General features: G+C 33.9%; 1 protein-coding gene across 1 annotated transcript; it reads right to left on the bottom strand.

The window, feature by feature from the left end:
- Window positions 1-2939: 2939 nt before the first annotated feature.
- Window positions 2940-4780, bottom strand: LOC140182750 (uncharacterized). Its single transcript, XM_072230103.1, has 3 exons — window positions 4288-4780; window positions 4102-4192; window positions 2940-4005 (listed from the first exon to the last, which is right to left on the bottom strand). Exons 1-3 carry the CDS (start codon window positions 4305-4307, stop codon window positions 3769-3771), a joined length of 348 nt encoding a protein of 115 aa, XP_072086204.1. The 5' UTR covers window positions 4308-4780; the 3' UTR covers window positions 2940-3768.
- Between the last annotated feature and the right edge of the window lie 7318 nt (window positions 4781-12098).

Raw genomic sequence — 12098 nt, 5'->3', positions numbered from 1 at the left:
GTGTTGATGTCTTATAATTTGCTATAATTTGTTAATTTATTAATTTGTTAATTTTCATATAATTTGTTAATTCTTCTTGTGTTGATGGTTAACTTATTTTAATTCTTGAATAAAGTATTATTTGTGTCCCCAATGTTTGGAATAAGTTTTAAAATTGTCTCTAATGTTTAAATCGTCTTATTTAAGTCCCCAACGTTTTAAAATTGGTTCAATGTTGTCCTTTCATTAGAAATTTGTTAACAGAATTGACGGTGAGACAAAATTAAAATGATTTTAAAATGTTAGGGATTTAAATAGGACAAAAATATTGGCGACAAAAACGATACATAAAAATAAATTTTAATTTTATCCTTCAATAATATCAATTTTTTGCAGTACATAGTTATTCAATTATTTTTTAATCACATCTAAGTAAATTACACTTAATCATATTACTTTTATTCTAAATAAATTTTTTTTTTATAATTTTACTCTTTTTACTCATCATGAAATGTTTGTAGAATGACTAGTATATAAACTTGCAGAAAATAAAAAATAATGTATATACAATAAAGTATAAATTATGTATTTTATCTCTAATGTATCTAAATTTTTTAATGTTTGATTTAGTTAAACCTTATTTTTAATAATTTTAATCTTTTCTTCAATAATTTTAATTTTTTACGACAAATAATTACTTAATTTATTTTTTAATTTTGCTCTTAATAAAAAATAAATTCATTTAGAAAAAAATAATGTGATTAAGAATAAATTAAAAAATAATTGAATAATTATCTACCGTAAAAATTTGATATTATTGAAAAATAAAATTAAAAATAAAGTTTAACTAAATTAAACATTAAAGAATTTCGATACATTAGAGACAAAGGGTACAATTTATACTTTATTGTATATGTAGCATTTTTTTCTTTTACTCAAGTTTATGTACTAGTCATTTTACAAACATTTCATGATAAGTAAAAATCTTTAAGAGTAAAATTATAAAAAAAATAAATTTATTTAGAATGAAAGTAATGTAATTAAGTGTAATTTACTTAGATGTGAGTAAAAGATAATTGAATAAATATGTACTGTAAAAAAGTGATATTATTGAAAGATAAAATTAAAATTTATTTCCATGTATCATTTTTATCCCCAACGTTTTCATCCTATTTAAGTCCCTAACGTTTCAAAATCGTCTCAATTTTATCCTTCCGTCAATTCTGTTAACAGATCCCTAATGGTAGGACAGCATTGAGCCAATTTTGAAACGTTAGGAACTTAAATAGAACAATTTAAACATTAGAGATAATTTTAAAACTTACCCCAAATATTAAAGACAAAAACGATACTTTACTCTTAATTTTTTTGTTATGTTTGTCCTTGTGGTACAACTTCTTCTTATTTGAAGGCTTTTTTTTTTCTGGATAAGCCGGCATTTGACTTAGATGAACTTATGTTGTTTTTAGGTTTAATTACTCTATTGGTCTTTATAGTTTCGCAAAATTTTTAATTAGGTCCCTATACTTTTTTTCTTTTTAATTGAGTCCTTGCACAAAAATTTTTTTTAATTGGGTCCCTACACTTTTTTTTTCGTTTATTTAGGTCCCTATACCAATTTTTTTAGTTGGGTCCCTATAAAATTAAGCCAATTACTACTAAGAAGGACTTAATTGAAAAAAAATTAGTGCAAAAACTCAATTAAAAAGAAAAAAAGTATAGGGACAATTGAAAATTTTACGAAACTATAAAGACCAATAGAATAATTAAACTTTGCTTTTATGTATGAAGAATATTTAATTATTTTTTAATTTTAAATCATTCAATTCTTCTATTAGGTATTATGCCTCTAACTTCATTTTATTGTCATTCATGGGTGGTTAATTGAACTCTTAATTCATTTTGTTGCCTCTAATTCATTTGTCTTAGTTTAAAGTGGATATATGAGTTTTTAAATATACTGATATGGTGAAAAAATTTTATTTTTATTTTTATCTTATTTTTCTATATAAAACATGAGTATCATGCGATTATGTAATAATAATTTAATTTTAATCATCAAATATATACATCATGGTACTTGGATGTGTTTTTTGGAAAGGTCATCAGTTTTTTGGCTGACCCTTTTAATACTTTAAAACTTTATTTATCTAAATTTTGACAAATGTTACACTATTTATTTGAGTTTTGATAAATACTATACTATATTTTTATATATTAAAAATTGAATAATATTTTTATATATATATATATTTTTTTAAGGTAGTTGTTTATAATTTAGTTATTATTTTATTATAAAATAATTTTTAATTAAACTACGGGTGAATCCGTTAGACCAATAATTAATCGATTTGGTTTTCAGAACTGCCATAGACTCAGAAACCCTTTTCAAATTTTCATATTGGTGTACTCTCTACAATCTTGCTATATCTACATTTTTTTTATAGTATATACTATTTTAACGTTAATATTTTTCAACAATTAATATTTTTATAGGGATGACTTTGGTGTATTAATAAAGTTATTGAAATTTGCTTCTACCGAAGAAAATGGGAAAGCTTCCAATGTTTTTGGTGAACGGTGAGCACTAAATAATGGACTTCAACATTTTAGTCCAGAGCAAGTCTTTATTCTTCTTTAAGGTCTTTTCTATTGGGCTCTAGTTGCAACTTGTGTTGTTGCCCAACTACATTTTTTTCATTGTGACATTACAATTTTGCTTAAATAGATTGCAGCAAGAGATATGGATTGACAAATTGAAGTTATCATCATGACTTCGGACCCAAAAAAACACAAAAAATATCATCATGACTCGGATTCTAATATGAAACTACTTTTTTTTAAAAAAGGATTTTTTTAAATAAATAAAATAAATATTTTAATTATCGAAATAAATAATTTGGAGTTCTTTTTACCAAAATACATAGTTTCTTTTATCTCGTAAATGAGATAAGGCCAAATAAAAATGAAACGTATATATCATTTACAGTGTAAATGAGATACGTGTTATCTAATTTCATTTACACTGTAAACGAGATAAGAGAGTAATTATGATGCTTACACTGTAAATGAGATACGTTAAGACAAATTTCTAACAGCTATAAAAAGATGTTCAACCCTTTGTATTCTTCACAAGCATTCACTAGTTCTTTTCTACCTATTCCTTCCGAAAACAAGCTAAAATGTCTAGTAGTAGTGGATATTTGGTTATAAGTGTGTATCCGAATTTTGGTATGAGAAATAGTGATAATGGGGTGACATTTGAGGGTGAGAATCCCATTCTGTTACGTACCCGGCGGCCAGTAAGTTCATTGTCAGAATTGAAGAATTTGATATTGGGTAGCGTCGGTGGTAGCAGGAGTAAAGAGATCGAAAGGGTGGGGTATATGTTGCTAGGACCGATGGAAAATTGAGTTTTTCAATTTTGTCTGTTTTGGGTCCATGGCGACGCATGTGCGCCCTGATGTTTGACATCCATGGGAGAATTATGGCGGAGCAAGTGATGAAGCTTTCTGCGGAAGTTGGCAATGTCGGTGGTGGTAGATCTGGGTCGTTAGACTTCGTCCAGGATGACCCACCTCTCAAACTACCACCGATTCATGTTGCTAGTCCAGTGGAGAATGTCGACGGTGAGGACTCCGACAAGTGTCTGACACGGCAAGCCAGTCTATACCAATTCCAATACTCCCCCGTCGGCCGATAGTTGAAGCACGGCTGAATGGATATGCAGTGTTCCTCCCCAAACCGAGCCCTCCACTGGTCGTACCACTCACGAAATTTGGTAGGTCACTAGACGTCTTCGCCACTGCCTACGTAGTCAAGGAACTTGTTGACATTGACCGGGTCCCCAGACATTAGCTTCTCGCCATTGAACTGGCGCTTCACACGATCGGGATGGTAGAATTCCACTATATTGAAGAAAACGAGGGGAACAACAGACATCCATGTCCCCCACTCTGCCTCTTCCTTCAGACATAGCGGGCATATATCTTGCAATTCAGGGTCGGCGTACGGCATCCGTGTGAACTACAACGGACACATTGAAAGAGGTGTGAGTGACAGTTGCTATAAAAGTTGGACTAATCTATGCAATTTAACCAAATAAAAGGGTACATGGCTTACCTCGTCCCAAAGTAACCGATCCAACTCCCGATGCCATCGTTGGACCCTCTGCTCATGCTGGTTCCTGCTATGTTGTGTTATGCCGATCAACCTGTGGACATTTGCAAGATTAACCACCATTCAGTTAATCTGTCTTAATATTGTTATGCGAAAAACAAAGAATAGTAAAATCAAACTAAAAGTTACCTCGCAACCATAAGGTACATGTAAATCTGTTGCTCAGGTGGACACCAGTTAGAGAACCTCTGGTATATCCAAAATACCAATAGAGGAGTGCATCCGACGATGTCTGTAACACCCTAACTACCAAAGTTTACGCTTCCAGCTGCGCAACTCTGATAGCTCGGACATTACGACGACACTTATACTATTTAATACTAAAATATGAGCCTGTTTAAAACTTTAAACCGCGATACCGCTCCTCTAAATTACTTTGCTATACAACGTACATCCATACATACCATACAACTTACAAAAACTCATAAAGAGTACATCCATGTATATACATACATACATACATACATATATACATATATATATATATATACATATATATATATATATATATATATATAAAATATTACAAGCATGAACCAATACAATTCCTATCCCTTTTACAAAATATACCAAGATAAAGGCGAGGGTACAATGAATAATAATCTAAAGCAATAAAGAGCATCACAACAACAATTAAATAAGCTCTTTGTAACTTCTGCGCCCATATCCTGAAAGGGAAAAAATGTAGGGGGTGAGAACATCATCCTCGAAAGGGTTCTCAGTAGAGGGTTTTTGGGATTTACTGTAATAGGATACATGAAGATAAACCGTACCAGTGATTAATAACCGTCTTATGCCTCTTTTCAAAAATAACGGTTTTCAATAAAAGTAAAGTCGAAAATCTTTTCTGAAAGAGGAACCATTCAATTCTCAAAACATCAAAGCCTTTCAAAAAGGTTTATCTATACTGAACCAAAATAACCTTTCGTATCTTATTCCAAACCAGAAACACAAAACCGAAATCAACCATCGGTCCATCTCATTCAACCACGGCCCTAGGCCCAAACAATCCAACCACAACCAATCCACCACAATCCAACAGAGTTCTAGATGCAAACACAAGTAGGAAGATACAAACACAAACAAATAGTTATTGCAAGTAGAACAATTAGCAGATAATCACATAGGCAAACCAAGTACAATATGCACATCCAAACAATGTCACATAGATGCATATGATGCATGCCTGTCCCTAGTGGCTGATGATATCATCTGTCGGTTATATAGCCAACCCGACACGTCCTGGTAGCTAACCATGGACAGAAACACCCATCGCGGAGCAAGTAGGTTTGAGCTACAACCCCATTGCTACTACCCGCTCAACCCAGAGCCAGTGGAATAACCACTACTACGGCTACTACCCAGGCGGGTGTTTAAAAGCTCAACCTGGAGCGAGTGGAATCACCACTACTACCGCTACTACCCAGGCGTCACATTTCTAACCTGGAGCAAGTGGGACGAACCTCAACCCCTTGCTACTACCCAGGTATCTCAAGCATATATTCATTTAGTCTCAGCCATGGATCAACATCCATCTCAGCCATTCGGCTTAAATTCGTAACTCATAGTCAGCCATACGGCCCATAATTCATTCGGCAATCAGCCATAAATCAATATCATACACAGCCATTCCGGATCACGGTTCAATCCAAAACTAGCCAATATTCATAATCATACACAACCATTCCGGCCCATAACAAAACAGCACTTCCACCATTCAACATCATCAAATTCATAAAACCGGCATTTAAGCCATAAATCACTTTTCTCAAGCCATTTCACTTTGAAATCAAATTTCAACTCTTTTCAGCCTTGGCTTTAAAGATCTCATTTCTCAAATCATCTCAAGCTCATAAGCCAAATTTACTCAAAGTGAGTTCTCTTTTTAAAACAAAGCCACTCTCGGCATTCTCTTTCCAAAACTTCTAAAACCATGGTAAGTTAAGGATTTATTTCAAAGTATTCAAAATCACCCATCTAACAATGGGACTTTATAACCAAAAGTTTCCCGACAGAGTCCCAAGTCTTTAGGGGAGAATAACATAACTCATTCCGCCAAATTCATTTAAAATCATTAAAACCTTGGCTTTCCGATTTGAGTAATAAAATAGGATCTAAGCCAAACCGAGTCACGTAATCATTTACTTCTTTCAAAGCCGTTTCCTTTACTTAGGCAAAACCAACTTCAACCCCCATGATAAATTCTAGAACATTTCAACTGTTCAAAATTGTTTTAGTCTTACAAGAATTCAAAATTCAAAGAGTACTTAAAACATTTCTCAAAACATTTCAAGATGAGACTTGTCAATAGGCATTCAGGTTCTTTCAAAGTCATTGAAACTTCTTTAATTGAAACCCCCAAGTCAAATTCAAAGGCATAAATCCTTTTCACATTCAAACAGCTTTAAAACACAAATTTTATCTAAATAACCTTCTCCTGAAAGAGACACAGGGCCTTTCTTAAGAAGCAAGACTAAATCACAATTTTCGCTTTAATAACTCATTTCAAAAGCACGAATCATCTTTTTCTTGATAATTCAAATAAAATAGTTGAAGTCTTTAACTCATCATTTTTCCAGACAATATTTCAATAAAGACTCAGATTTTATAGAAATTTCGGCAGCACCTCCCCTAAAACTTGGACTTTGCCACCCGGTTCGGATCCCAACTAAACCATTTCTCATTCCTTTTCAACAACTCAAAACCAGAAATCAATTCAAAAACAAGTTAAAGCCAACAGTCGCCTCAGTGGCATATCTCAAGGAAACTATTTCAAAATCAACTCAATATCAACCAATTTAACTCATTTTCAAAGCTTTAAAGAATCAGTTCAGCAACAAATCATTTATCAAAACCAAATCAATTAAAGTAAACCAGGCGGAATTCAAAAGTGCATTCGACTTTTCACATCATCAAAATAATCAACTCAAGTCAAATCAATCCTCAACGGATTAAACTCAAATTTCAAATCTTTAAAGAATCAGCTTCAAAATATTACATTTCACAAAGCCGCATAACAACTCAGCCAAACCAACATCCATAAACATTCGAGTCAATCAAATAATACATAAGACCGATACAATCACCAAATACACATTTTCTTACATCAGTATCCATATGTAATAATTCTAACATATAAAAATATATATTTGGAAAGCGCCCCAACTTCAAAACGCAATTCCATAACCCAAACGCCTCATAAGTTCCTTTTTTGTCCTCAACTCGAAATCACCGGCAACCTAAACCTCGGCTCTGCTTGTTTCTCTCAAAATCAGAAACAGCTACAAGCGGCATAAGCAAATCGGATTTTAACTCCTAACACATTAATACCGCAAGACCTTAATATACATAACAAGACATTAACGCATAGGTTTCGAAACGTAAAATACTCACTAAATTAACAAGTCAAAATAGCCGCAACTCCATATCAACCCGGCAACGGCTTTGTCAGCCACCACAAGCGGCAGCGGCGATGAAAGACTCCGCCAACCGCGACTGCACAACAACGTCAAGATAAAAACCTAGGAATAGAAAGAAATGAAGACCAGATGTAGGGACCCTTACCGGCATTGGTTTTTCCTTCAACTGAGCTGCATTCTCCGGCAGCAGAGGCGGCGGAGCAGCTCAAAACGGCCAGCAGCAATGGCGGATGAAGCCCCGTCAGTGATCGGCCACGATTCTGGCTCCCTCTTCGTGCTTCCCCTCTCTCCCGACGAAACCCCATTAACAGTGTCGACCTCCACAATCGGCGAGCTCAGCCACACAGTGGCACCGGCAACCCCGGGACGGCTCCCTCTCGCGTCTCATCTCCCTCGGCGCGCGAGTTCAGTGACGGCGCTACAGCCTCTGCCGAGCTCCGTTTGCCATCTGAAGAACGCCTCTCTTCCCGATATTCTGCAGCAGATCCGGCCGACATGGCTCCACCGACGGCGCCAGGAGGTGCGAGGCTGACAGCGGCGCGACGAGGCTGGTTCCATGGTGCTGCAGCTCAGGAACGATGACTCGCGACACTCCCCCTCCCTCCATGGTTCGACGACCGCGCGGCGGCAAGGTGACTGGCGACAGTAGCGCGGCCCATCCCTACCCCATGATCGCAGCTCTGCTCCATCTCTCCCTTTCTGCTTCTCTTTTCTTTCTTTCATGGAAACAGAAGGAAACCGTGTGTGGCGTGAATGAAAGAGGGAAGGAAGACAGATTGAGTGTGGCGGCTGGGTTTGGGAGCTGAGTGTGGGTGAAAAGGGAACCGGGTCGGGTAACGGTTCACTGGGTTAGGGTTTCATTATTTTGAAAATTAGGGTCAGGAATAAAATGGTAATTTCAAATAAAAGTGGAAATAATATAGTAATTAGAATTAAATTCTAGTCCAACAATAATAATGTATAAAAATACTATTTGCTCCTCTATTTTTACAAATTACTTTTAATAAAATACCCAAATCAAATAATTAGAAATAATATACTTAATTTCTTCATCTTCCAAAATAGCAGTACTAATATTTAAAATATTACTCAGTTAATCAAAATCATGTAAAATTCATATTGTTTTATATCTGCCAACTTTATAATTTAAATATAGGAAATAATCCAATAATTATAAAATTGGATTATAATTATAACTTATCTCAAATTCAATAAATCACGACTTGACTTAATTATCTTTAATAAGATAATTTCTGGAATTAAGGCTATAAATAACTATATGATTTGAGATTTGATCATAAAAAGACTTTTCAAAGGTTCTGGTTCTTACAATGTCTGTGGTGGAGCGGTGGGCCTAAGCATAGGAAATGGTACGCCTAAGCAGATCCCCAAGATAGAGATCAGCACCTCTAAAAGTCATCTAGTAGTGGGAGCCATCGGAGATTAACCTGATTATTGGACTTATAAATCATCAGGCAACCTCTGATCATCAACAGTATATAGCACCTCGCATACTATCGGAGGGTGGCTGGATCATCAGTATCGGACGGCATCTATTGGACACGCTCCCGAAGCCATGTCAACTTCAAGGAGGAAGACTCCTTTCTTTGCGCTCCTTGTTACTGGACTACAAGAGGCCTGACACCGAATAGCTTCTCAACCAACTCCCAGGCCCTGGTCCCATATTATGTGTGAAAGTCACGAAAGAAACTACCCACGAGCTCTCCATTAGCGTGCAGTCCAAGATGATATGCGACATCCTGTAGGGTGATTGTGCACTTACCCCACGGCAGGTGGAAGGTGTGGGTCTCTGGACACCAACGCTCAACAAATACTGTGATCGAATAGTTGTCGAATACAAAATTCCTAAGCGGCAATACGTCACCGAACCCGGCCTCCCTTAGGTACGGCACAATGGCATCCGGTTGGAAAAAGTAGGCAAAACCTCTAGTAAACATAAAAATACCGAATGAGAAATTAATTTGACTTATAAGTAAACTATTTAAGTAAATAACTACAAACATTTAAATTATAAATTTGTTTACATAAAAAATTTTACTTGAATAATAAAATGTTTAATAAAATAATTAACTTAAACGTCTGTAAATCTAATGCAAATAAAAATATTTCGTAACATAACTAATGACTACACTAATAAATATTATTATTTTAATTTAAATAAAATTATTTAGTTAAATAGTGAATAACAAAATTTATTTCGCATCTCCTATATCTGTTAGATTAAATGAAAATATTTACTTGAATAACCAATAAGTACATCATCAACTTGATAACTTAGTTTAAGTAACAAGAAAATTTAACAAAAAATAATTTACTTAAATATTTAGTAAATACAATCATAAACATTTTGCTACTTAATTAGGTTTATTACAAATTGTTAATAACCTTAATTAATAACTAAATTAATAAACATATGCTTAATAATAACTTAGACTAAAGAAAAGCTAAACTAAACAAATATTTAACTAATATCCATTTTAAAGTATGCTTAAACTACTCCTAATCATATATTTACTCGCCTAATATATACTGCATACTACTTCTATTAAAGTACTCTAAGTATGGTAGCACATCTATGCTTTAATATAACTCTAAAACGAAAAACAACACCAATCTCAAAGTCGACTGCCCCTATAATGTGCTAAGTCGCGTTCAATCTATTAATGTCTCCATCGTGATTATTAGCGCACGCCATATTCTTTAAATAATTCAGAAATATGATTAAAAAAGGGTAAAAGTGGGAGAAAAGGCTAAAAAAGGGAATTCAAAGAGTCTGACTGACTGAAGGCTGTGGACGAGATACATATATATAGGCATTTACTTCTATTATTTTGTTTACAGTGCAATCGAAATAAGAGCATTACACAACACGTCTATAAACGTGATACGATCACGTCGTCTCGTGACTTATCTCGTTTATAGTGTGAACGAGATACGTGTTATAGGGTGTTTGAAAATCTTTGGAATTCAATTTTCATGAAAATTGAATTCAATTTCAGTGTTTGAAATAAAAATAACTAAATTAATTTAGATAGAATTCAATTCAATTCTATTATTTTCTCTCAAAATTAATTCCAACCTAAATAGGTCGATTTAAAATTTCATTCAATTGGAATTTCACTTGAAACTTAAAATGTCTAAAATATCCTTATAATCTAATTACTTCTAAACTTTTCTCACTCACTTTTTCTTAACGTCTCCTACTTTTTAACACATAGGTTTTTTTTTGAAATAAATAAAAAAATATTATTTCCAAAAATTTCTTGTTTCAACTTTAATTTTAACACAGTTTTTTTCTAATATCTTCTTTTTTTTTGTTTAGGATGAGTTCGCCGCACTCCCGCGAACTTCACCCAAATTCTCTCTAAGAACAAAATTCAAATTTTGAAGTCATTGTCATCGTCTCCAACCGTATATAGGGCTGCGTTTGTTTTCGAGAACAAGACAAGACACAAAAAATAGGATAGGACAAGACAAGACACGGACAGAGACACAAAATTTTGTGTTCTTGTATTTTATTTTGTGATAAACTAGAACAAATTATGAAAATCTAATTTATTCTCATTTTTTTTCATTCAAAAAATTTGAGATGAAAAATATAATAATAAAAAATATAATTGTGAAAAATTAACAAGAATAATGAAAGAAAAAATTAAAAATAAGTTGTGTCTCTTGTTAGTGTCTCTGTGTCCTTCTTGTCAAAATGAACACAAAATACACTAATTCAGTGTCTCTGGACACATTGTCTCTATCCATGTCTCTTATGCCATCTGTCTATATCTTTTATGCCAAACACGATCATCTCTGTGTCCCTGTCTCAATGTCCTGTCTTTGTAAACAAACGTAGCCTAGGAGTACACAAAAGTACACAGACAACAAGCATGACTTCTTTAAGACTGAGACGGAGAGACAAAGACTCAAAAACAAAGACCGAAATAAATTTTAGTATTTTGTTTGGTGTAAAGTGAGAGACAGAAATTAAAACAAGGATGAAACTCTAATTTAATTTGTACAAAGGGTAAAATTAGAATTAATTAATTAAAATGAGGGTATTTTAGGTATAAAATGTTATCAAAGTTTCAGTCTCCATCTCTAAATATTTCAGTCCCATTTGTCCCAATTTTTTGGAGATACTGAAATACTGAAATTTTGGGGACAGAAACAGAAATTTCAGTACCAGTCTCTGAGCCAACAAACATGATACTGAGTCTCGGTCTCCCCGTCTCTATCCCAGTATCTCAAAACAAACGCTACCTAATATCACTAGTTCAACCATTATCATCTTCCCATAAGCGGACATTTCGTGACAGTCTTCCCATAAGCGAACATTTCCCCTATCTACCTGCTTCTATTTGTCTAGATGTGATCCAAGCGGGTTCAAGTGCCTGAAAAGCATATCTTCCTAAGCAAATATGATTACCTTATAGGATATTCCTTTCATTCTTCTTCTATATTACTTACGAAATCTAGTTCTTTTGGAGTTATAGGTGATGATTGTTT

This window comes from Arachis hypogaea, chromosome 3 (genome assembly GCF_003086295.3).
Source record: "Arachis hypogaea cultivar Tifrunner chromosome 3, arahy.Tifrunner.gnm2.J5K5, whole genome shotgun sequence".
NCBI classification, from domain to species: Eukaryota; Viridiplantae; Streptophyta; class Magnoliopsida; order Fabales; family Fabaceae; genus Arachis; species Arachis hypogaea.
Note: the sequence above shows the minus strand (reverse complement) of the source record. Positions and strands in the feature narration are given on the sequence as shown.

What these genes read in the sequence shown, in the direction of transcription:
- LOC140182750 (XM_072230103.1), bottom strand. Translation starts at nt 4,307, where the DNA reads ATGTACCTTATGGTTGCGAG. An exon ending in ATGTACCTTATGGTTGCGAG is followed by an intron (nt 4,193 to 4,287) that starts GTAACTTTTAGT and finishes AAATGTCCACAG; the next exon opens with GTTGATCGGCATAACACAAC. An exon ending in ATCGGTTACTTTGGGACGAG is followed by an intron (nt 4,006 to 4,101) that starts GTAAGCCATGTA and finishes TGTCCGTTGTAG; the next exon opens with TTCACACGGATGCCGTACGC.